Raw genomic sequence first — 9,920 nt, forward strand, 5'->3', positions numbered from 1 at the left:
GGCTTTTGTATTTGTATCAGCATCTTCTGTGTCAAAAAGCCTTTGCCAGCCAGTTTGAAAAAAGCTGATCAGAAAGTCAGCAACAGAAGTGATGCTAATTGGTACATTTGCTGAAGGGCTCAGCAGGAAGCACAGGATTGAATGCATATGGAGATGAAACTGTATTTTCCCTGTGTAGTTTACTCATATCTATTCTCCTATAGTTTGGATACAGTGACATGTTGACTGGGTAGGACGAGGAAAGCTGCATCACAAATCCCTGAAATATATTTTCTGCGTGGAAAATGTAGATTAGTTTTCCTTCAACAAAGAGTGAATTGCTGTCTTCAAAGCTGTTACAGCAAGTGGGTTGCAGCACAGAATTCAAACTGCAATCTAGGAATAACAACTTTGTTGTAACAGTGATGATTGTACAACTTCATTAGAAAAAAAATTGTGTGTATATAATGCATTTAATGAGAGCATATTGTAGTAAATATTATAGCTACATCCTATTACAAATTCTGCCTTTTAAAACTGTGTATTCCAAGCATGCTGCCAAATGTTGCAGATTAGTCATGACTCTAACCTTATAGAAGAGCTGATCAAGTCTGTAACATTTTTTACACTGTTAAAGCACAGTTTGCATTTGCCTGGAAAGGAAAATAAGAAAGGATCAAACTTACAATAGAGTCTAACCAGAATGAAATAGAAATTCATGAGATGTAATACATGCTACTTTCCCAATAAATTGTAATGAACTCAGAAAGCAGTGTGTTTTATAGGTTTATTGTTTCCAGGCAGGACAGAGATGTATATTTATAGTTAGATTTCAAAGAGTGTTAGCCTCCTGGGTTTTAGAAATGAAAAAGATGAACTTTCACTACTTCTGTGATCTCTCTAAAATCACTTTAGAGGCATTTTAAAAGTCGTTGAAGTTTTTAACCTGGCAGTTTACCATAGATTATATTGAGAAGAACTGTGCACTGCTGTGAAAATCAAAGCTTTTCAGAGATGCATAATGTGTATTTTTGGTCAGCTCTGAACTATGATATCTTGACAGGACATTTCATAATACTTGAGAACAATTTATGTAAAAGAGTCACCTGCATGATAATAATAACATTTTTACAGTACTTTGTAAGCTATGTTAATAAATCTGAGAAGAAATATATCAGCCAAAAATGCAGCCACCTGTCTTGAGAGTTAAGCCACAAATCAAGGGCAGCAGTATAAATTACAATACATAATTTTGTCTACAAAGGAGCTTTCTGTACTAGGGCTGCTTTACCAGCTTGCTGTTGGTGAGCCACTATGAATGTTCTGGAGCAGTTTTGATGGTCTCCAGATTATCTCCAGTAATTTAGTCTAGAAATTGAAATGAAAAAGAAATCACCTTAGAAAAGGCTATACATAGAGCTCATGTATTGATTCGTGCATTCCTTATGATTTCTTTCCCACTTTCTATTGTTGCTGCGGTATTCAGACTACAAAGAGTTTCCTCAAAAGCACTGGAAAAATTTTGGTTTTAGAAAACTGGCAGTTGCACATTACAGGATTTTGTAGAACTTCTGTGATGAAAAAACAAATCCAGCTTCAAAGTGTATTGATATTGTTCTTAACAGTCTTACCTCCTAAACTTCAGTTCCTTTTTGACTAATTTAGCTATTAAGTATCGCAGCAGTTGGTTGGATTGTATATTAACCATCACATCAATAAAAGCAAATTACCAAATTTTTTTTTTAAAGAAAGGCATTCCATAAAACTTTTTTAATGTAAGACATGCACGTGTCTTCTGTTTTCGAGTATTAAGAACTCAGAGGTGTAGTAGGATTTAGATTTTTCTTTTAGTAAACAGCTTACCTAAAATAAGATATTAGAATTTTGAAATACATTTTTTGAAACATTTTAAGTCAGTTCAGTTAAAGAATACGGTACAATGAAATGAAATTGCTGAGGATTTGAATAGCCCTTTCTCTCAGGTTTTAGTCAAAATCTACAAATAGTAAATGCAGTAATGAACAGAATGAGAAGTTATTGTTTCTTTTACAGTATAAAGTTGGTGGCTTTCCTTGAACATTTTTTAAGTAGTTTTTACTACAGAGGTGAGGTAGAAAGTGATTGAAGCCAAAACCAGATCAAAGTAAAAGTTAAGGGTAAAAAGATTAGTAAAGATCAGAAATCATAAATGGTATCTTTACAGTACTACTGTATAAAAGCCAAACTTTTGTATTTGAGTTTCATCGAAAACATAACTGCAAGTCTGTAAATACAAAGGTAAGTTCAGCAGTACCTGCAGTAGATGACATATGATATATTTGTGCTGTTGAAATTAGCTTAATATTTATGTTCAGCGACAATAAGCATCCATGCAAGCAGGAGGCGGAATGCAACTATAATAAAAAGAACATGCATGTGCAGTAAACTGAATATTCCTATGAAAGAAACACGTTTTGCTGCTTTCAGTAAATAACTCCTGTAAATATGATTTGTTTCATTTGCACATCTCAGGAGTTTGTACTGGGGAAGTATAAACAAATGAAGATCACACAAAAGATACTGGAATCAGATGTAATGTTTAGTCTTTTCCTCTTATTCTTAAGGTCTGTATCACTTCTCAGTAATGGAAGATGTTGCTCTTGGTGAACCTATAGGAAGGGTGAAAGCAAATGACCTGGATATTGGAGAAAACGCTAAATCATCATATGATATTATTGAAGGAGATGGAATGGATATATTTGAAATCACTACAGATGCCCAAACTCAGGATGGCGTTATTAGAGTGAGAAAGGTAAATTGTACCTCTTAAATAAAAGTTTATTCTAAGACTGTGGGAACACGCTGGATTTCTGAGGATCCTTTTATCTATGAATGAGATGTCAAACCACAATGATAAAAGTAGGGGTGTATACGCAATGACCCTTGGAGCTGCCATTTAGGTGGCAGCTGGGAAGATTTCCATGGCAGTATTTTCTGTTCTGGGCATGACTTAATCTGCTTTGGGCTTCCTGAGTCCAGCCATTGCTTCATGTGCTCTAATGATACTGTTGTTCTTCCTTGGTTCTGAAGGGGAAGAATAGATCAGAATTTGCTTTGTTGGTGATGTAAATTTTCATAAAATCTTAGATAAGTACTCATCCAATGCTTCTCTCACTTATTTCATTTGTGGTATTGCTGATCAAATACTGCTTAGAGAAAAAAAAAAGTATCATACCTTAATATTCAAATTGCCTGATGTATAATAGGCTCAGTCTTCCAACTTTAATCTTGTTGAACTCTATTTGCTCAAGGAATAGTGATTTCAGTGAACCTTATCAAGTTTAAAATGAGAACTGCCAAATTTGGGCCCAAGGAAAAAATACATCTCTGTTTCCTTTTCTATGCTTACAGTCTTGATGTATGAGAGGTGTGGTATTTACATGTATAGAACCGAAGGGGCATCCAATTATAATTATATACATAAATATTGTGGGATACAGCAAATCTAGAACACAATGTGGCTAGTAAAGTCAATGATGTAGTAATTGCAGGATTGATTTTTATTACTTGCTAGTGAAGGAGAGGAGAGGAGATACTCGTGTTCTAAGGAAGGATTTGAGTGTAACTCATAATGCTGGTATGGAGAGTTTTAAATATGTAGCATAAAGCACTGTAAATGATTCCTTGTTTAAAATAAATAAAAACAAGTGAAAAAGAAAACATCACATTCCAATGAAAAAAAGACGAATCCACTGAGTACTGCTAATGAATATTCAAGTTTTATCTGTGATTAAAGAGATCAGACAGAATAGCTGTCAGAAGTTTATGTTTTCTGTTTCTCAGTGAGGAGGTTAGCACCCTAGAAGAGTAATAAAATGGTGTATATTTATCTAAATTTAAATCTGTTTTCCTAAAGAGTAAATTATGATATACATCCCTGATCTTCTTTATTGTGATTTATCGTATGTTGTGGCCTCCTTTGTAAACTAAGGCAATTAGCCTTTTGCCCCAGTTCCCTTGACTTTATTTCATACTAAGTCTCTAAGATAATGTTGTTTCATATATTCATTTTGACAGCAATTATCATTTTGGTTCTACTGCAGTAGGTGATGTGTGTAGGGTACTGTTCACCAATGGAATTTCTCCAGCACAAATTTTTGGGTTTTAGACATTTCAGAGTAAATTTTCAATATGATAGTCTGATTAAGACTGGCTACATGTATTGAGGTGCTGTCATTTCTATAAAGCATGTGAAATGCAAGTAAAGAAATGACACAGGAGCTATAATTGGCAAATTGTGAATATGCTGATTTATAAATCATAGTTCATAAGTATTAAAGCTTGCTAATTTAAGACCTGATGAAGAAGCATGGTTTTCTCATGTTTACTAGAGTTTGTGAGAAAGATTAAATCCCATTAAACCCGGATTCATACCTGAAAAAAAAAAGTCAACAAAATTCAAAAGTACACATATTTAATGCTTTGACAGAAAGAGATTTGCTATTCCTATTTGTGTTCTTGCTGGTATTTGCATTGCAGATTCTGAGTTTCTATGTCTTTTTCTTTCTATCCCTGGGACATTGTAATGCAAATCTTAATATCTTTCCAGTGCTTGGCAATTTGCATCTTTGAAACTTGAATCATTGTGAGACACAAGAGAATTATATAGTGAATATACTGGTGTTCTTCAAGATACAAACTTGAATCTGCTATAATGAAAAATTGTATAATTCAGAACCATTGCAGATTTGGTCTTTATTTGGTATTTCGTTTCTTTAAATCCACTGTGTTTTCATCTTCTGTGTTTTAATACGTAGCTGTAAAATAGTAAAAACAGTGGTGACATAGCAGGTATATTGGTAGAACAAAGTAATCAGTTTTGTGTTTCTCCCTTTGAAAAAAACATAAGATATAGAAATAGGAATTGCTACAGTTGGAAGAAATTCCTGAGAGGTGTCTGCCTCATTTACCCCTATAAACAGAAATGCAGAGTTATCTGAAGTGCAATAACACTAAAGTACATTCTTATATGATTAGCTCTAAGTTTTTCCATCTAATGTCTCTCATGTCCAATAAATAACTGCTAGATATTTACATTTCTTGCATAGTTCTGGAAATAATTAAATATTTATTCGTCATGGAGATAATACCTTGTATACAGTATTTTCTTATCTCCAACTAACAAAGCACTGATTAAATGCATGATTATTATGCAAGTCACATCATCACCAACAAATCTGCTCTATTTATCTGGTATGTAATTGTGGTGGTATAATTTGTGAAAGAGTATTGTGGTAAGTTTATTGTGAAAAGCAAGAAAACAGGGTCTTGTTTTCTTTGAGGCTGGTTAGTAAACATATATCAATATATGCCTAGAAAATTTGCAGGTTGGATTTCTGGGAGTGGGAAGTGATTGCATAAAAACTCACTGAGTGTGCTTAAATGCACATAACTTTCATCCATCAGCATTATATTAATTTGCTCTTTCTCTGTGGCCATTAGTAAAAGACATTTATCTTTGTCATTCTTAACAGCCCCTGGACTTTGAGACCAAAAAATCCTATACTCTGAAGGTAGAAGCAGCCAACATTCATATTGATCCTCGCTTCATCAGTGGAGGACCTTTCAAGGATACAGCAACAGTAAAAATTGTAGTAGAGGATGCTGATGAGCCACCAGTCTTTTCATCACCTACATACCTACTGGAAGTGCATGAAAATGCTGCTATTAACTCTGTGATTGGTCAGGTGACAGCCCATGACCCTGATGTGTCTTCCAGTCCTATAAGGTAGTGCTGCTCTGAAGTTCTCATAGAAAAAACTGCTGGCAGAATACTAAGTATATTTTTTTATACACCGTATGAATTATGCTGTTCTCCCTCTGTTTTCATTCTATAAAATGCTTGAATAGGATTTCATCGCCTTATGAAGTTAGACTTATCAGTTCATATCATTATCAAAATCACTAAAATACTCCTTTCTACACAAATAATCTTATCAAGCAGTAGGAGTGCAATGAAATTAAGGAATAAGGGGTAAGAGGTCTGATAGGTCGGATTTTCAATGTATTTATTTTAAATAATCTGCTAGTTTCTAAACTAACAATACTGAGCTTTTTCCATGCAGCTGTAAGGCTGTAAAACCATATTCAGTATTCATTCAACTAAACTCTTCCCTGGTTTTGTTAGAGGAAATCAGAAATTATGATGCCCATAACACTTTCGCATCTTCATTTTGTACTATTTCCCTTTTTGATCTAACTTGAACAAAATCTATTATTCCAATTTCATCAGTTTAGTGTCTTTTGTCTCATTCCCATGATAACAAATCTTGCCCTCCCACTTTGTTAAACAGTGATGTGACTGTTACCAAACCATATTTTATTTCCTATGCATAATACTGCTAAGAGCATTATGAAAACAAACACCAAAGCATTGTATTTAGAGTAAAAGTAAATTTGGAGGGAAAAAGGTGTACAAATGTGGTTAATAATCAGTTAGTAGTCTTATTCCAGTGTATGCATTTCAGAAGCATGTGCTGTCGTGTGCTCCAGGCTCGCTTCTTACCACATGCAGACTACCTGCATCTCTCCTGGGAAGGGGACACAGTGAATTCAGCTGAGTTACTTGTAGTGCTTTGCTGTAGTTTAGTAAGGGTGGTAAATTCTGGCTTATTGTGTAATGAAGCTTGAAAGATTATCATCTATTAGCATACAAATCTATTGATTCCAGTAGTATTTATTTCATGTTTCTGTTGTTATTTTATAACCATGGTCTTTTTATCTGCAGTAAATTATCTTGGATAAAGCTTGATCCAAGTGCATAGCAAAAAGCATGAGTAATAATCATTCCTCCTATACTGTCTCTGCCCTCCTATAAATCACTGCCTTTCAATGTCTTTCTCTGTGGAGAGATAAGCTTCACAGTGGCAGGTTTTCCCCATTCATATTGGAAGAGATTTCATCTTTGGCAGTAGTGGATCATTTTCTTAATTCACAGCAGTCCTTAAAAACCTAGATTCGATATTTTCTGCCTCCCTAACGGTGCAGCCATTTATCTGTCACTAAGTAGCATGTCCTGTCTGCCTGTCATTAACTAACAGTGGTGATTAAACACTGATAGGGTAGCAGTCTTCTGATTTGAATCTCAGTAGGTGCAGCAAAATGAGTTTCTGCTCTTATTTACATTTGTGCAAATAAAGAATAGACCAAACTAAGTCATAACAGCAATATTAACAGTGCAGAAGGACTAAGAATCACTTTAAGTCTTCTGTAAAACCACTTTGGAGTTGTTCCTATAATTGCCATACCAGATCCATAAACTAACTAAAACTTCTCAATAACTTATGCTGGTTTTATGGCAGTTTGAAAACAGATATTATTTCCCAAGATATTCTTCTCTCGTTTTTAGAGAAATGTACATTTTATGTTTAGCTTATGGATCTGACAATATGCTTCCATTAAAAAGAGTTATAATACAATTAGCATGAAAAGCAAATTGCAAGTGTATTATTAGTTTTCCCACGTTTATGACTTAGCAGATTTTTTATTTTATTTTATCTTATTTTGTACCAAATATTTATCAAATTGAAATCAGGAGAGGGTTTTACCTCTTTGTAGTCTTGTAAACCTGAGTAACTGATGTCACAAAAGTTTCTTTTCAAATTCTGTTTTTGCATTGTGAATAAATAGTGTTGGGATGAGATGACGTGCGATATAACAAACTGTGAATGGAAATTTAAAAAGGCATTGATTCTTGGAGAAAAAATGTGTCTTATCCCAATGGAATTTACGTCACGCCCAGGTCAACTAAATAGCATATAAGCATTTCATGTTTTATTTCATTTATGGAATGTAAGAATTTCATAAAAGTTTGGTACCAGAGCTGTGATAGTCATTTCTGCACCTTACATAAACTGCAAGAACTAAAAGATTAGGTGTAAGTAATGGCATCTTAAAAATAATTATCTCAATTGCTGTCTTTGTCTAATTTTCTTGAACGAAATTCTAGACCTGTAAGTTTAAACATATAATTCTGTAAGATAATTTGTACTAACTTTACTAGTATCACAATTTTCACTTGTAATACTTAAATGGGAACTAAGGAGACATTAAAGTAAGGTTAAGATATATCTTCAACTTTGATTGCCTAAGGTTAGGCACCTGCAGCTTTATTCCTCCACAGAAGTGACCTCATTTTCAGAACTGCTGAGGATAGTACAGTTTGTATTAAACTGTTGAGTACTGAGTGTGTGAAGTTCACTAGAAAAATCAGTTTACTTGAATGTCCAAATATGTGTGTGCCTAGTTTTAGGCACATACACTTCAAATTAGACGTCATATTTTTTATTATACTTGTTTATGAAACACCTCATTTTTATGAGTAAAGTTCATTCTTCTGAGAGTTTAAACAGAAAACTTCAGTGTGTAGCAAATCACACTTCCTAGTTAAATGGGGGTTTCATTGTTAAGTCCTATCACACCTTACCAGTGTGGTTATGCTGGCCTTGCTAATAAACACAATCTTTAAATGTTTACATTATAACTTTGAACTAATTTTTGAAAGTGAGTTGTATTTAACCGAACGCATTGCACAAACATCTAAATGCAACCTTATTTGGCTCTGTTTCAGCTGCATAATTTACCTAGAAATTTACATTTGCAAACTCTGACTATCTGTCAGATGAAACTTGTTTTCTTAAAAATCAGTGATGTCAATCTATAAAACAATCACGCCTTCAGCATTTGAAATGTTCTGCAGATAAGCAGTGATTTACTGACTGACTTCTGCCCGTGGAGCCACTTGATTTGTAACCAAATAATTGGTGTGGTGAGCAGTTCACGCATCATTAATCTGAAATTTAATATTAAAATAATACTATTCATCCTTTTTAAAAATAACCATGAAGTCCACCATTTTTGTGTGCTTAATGCATTACTTTTGAAATTATCAGCAGTTACTGTGAAATGCCATAGAAACTGTCTAATAAATGTGATGGATTATGTAATTAACTCTTGATCAGCACTGTTTTTCAAAGATGCTACCTAGTGAACCTGAGGGCATTTTATGACCTTCATACTGGTTCCATACGGCTAATCACTCCTTGGGCAATAATAATTAATAATTTTTTTAGTCTGAGTTTGTCATAATGTCTTATAAATTATTATTCTATTGAGCTTCTCAATCCATTTGGCTATAAAACTGCAGATCTCAGGGGGCTCCATAAAATGTATTGTGATTGTATGGATTCATTAGCTTCATTAAGTAGATTACAGGGATGTCTGTTTTGCAGGTTTTCCATTGATCGTCATACTGACCTTGAGAGACAGTTCAACATTAATGCAGAAGATGGAAAAATAACTTTGGCAACACCACTCGACAGAGAAACAAATATGTGGCACAATATAACGATTGTAGCTACTGAAACTAGTAAGTGTATACTGAAGTTCTGTTGCTTTTATTCCCATTACTTCTAATAGTGTGTGCAGTGGAAAACACTGAATTTTTAAGTAAAACTTTTTTTTTTTTTTAAAGAAAACTTAATTTCTGATGAAGTTCCATTACTTTTAGCTCTTCAAAACTGCATTTGTTTCGGTGAATAAAGTATATAGAGTTTGAAGAGATACATGATGACATTTGTAGAGGTTTTATAGAGTAAATGAAGAAAAAACATCACAGTGAGTTATTATAAAACAGAAGAAATAAAGCTTTGCTGCTGTGGAAGTAGAGTGTAGACTCAACGCAGGGGTTCTTTACACTGAAAATTATTTTGTTTTGTAAATGATTAAGCACACGGGTAATGGTGAGTGAAAGTAGCTCTCTTTGATGCCTATGAATAAATTTACTCATACACAGTTATAGACAAGAGCACGCATTATTATGACTGATCAGTATGCCCAAGCCAGGGCATGAGCCAGGAGAGTCACCCTGCCTAGGAGTATGGGTCCCAGATTTGTAATCAAGA

General features: G+C 34.0%; 1 protein-coding gene and 1 long non-coding RNA gene across 14 annotated transcripts in view; one reads left to right on the forward strand and one right to left on the reverse strand.

Annotated features, from left to right (window-relative positions):
• Window positions 1-9,920, forward strand: part of CDH8 (cadherin 8) — a 143,889-nt gene that overhangs the window by 82,918 nt on the left and 51,051 nt on the right. For all 9 annotated transcript variants that reach the window (XM_015292511.4, NM_001100289.2, XM_025154211.3 and 6 more), the window contains 3 exons: window positions 2,583-2,770; window positions 5,493-5,746; window positions 9,249-9,385. In XM_015292511.4, coding sequence (XP_015147997.3) covers window positions 2,583-2,770; window positions 5,493-5,746; window positions 9,249-9,385 — 579 coding nt within the window. The remainder of the gene's footprint in view (window positions 1-2,582; window positions 2,771-5,492; window positions 5,747-9,248; window positions 9,386-9,920) is intronic.
• The window catches only part of LOC112533264, a 102,196-nt gene that overhangs the window by 16,726 nt on the left and 75,550 nt on the right, over window positions 1-9,920 (reverse strand). The window contains exon 8 of one of the 5 annotated variants that reach the window (XR_005862950.2): window positions 4,376-4,775. The exons of 3 other annotated variants lie outside the window; for them this stretch is intronic. This is a non-coding gene — a long non-coding RNA (uncharacterized LOC112533264). Of the gene's footprint in view, window positions 1-4,375; window positions 4,776-9,920 lie in introns of those variants that run through there. One more of the 5 variants, XR_005862953.2, reaches the window with a different exon arrangement.

Source organism: Gallus gallus, chromosome 11 (assembly GCF_016699485.2).
Source record: "Gallus gallus isolate bGalGal1 chromosome 11, bGalGal1.mat.broiler.GRCg7b, whole genome shotgun sequence".
Classification (NCBI taxonomy): Eukaryota; Metazoa; Chordata; class Aves; order Galliformes; family Phasianidae; genus Gallus; species Gallus gallus.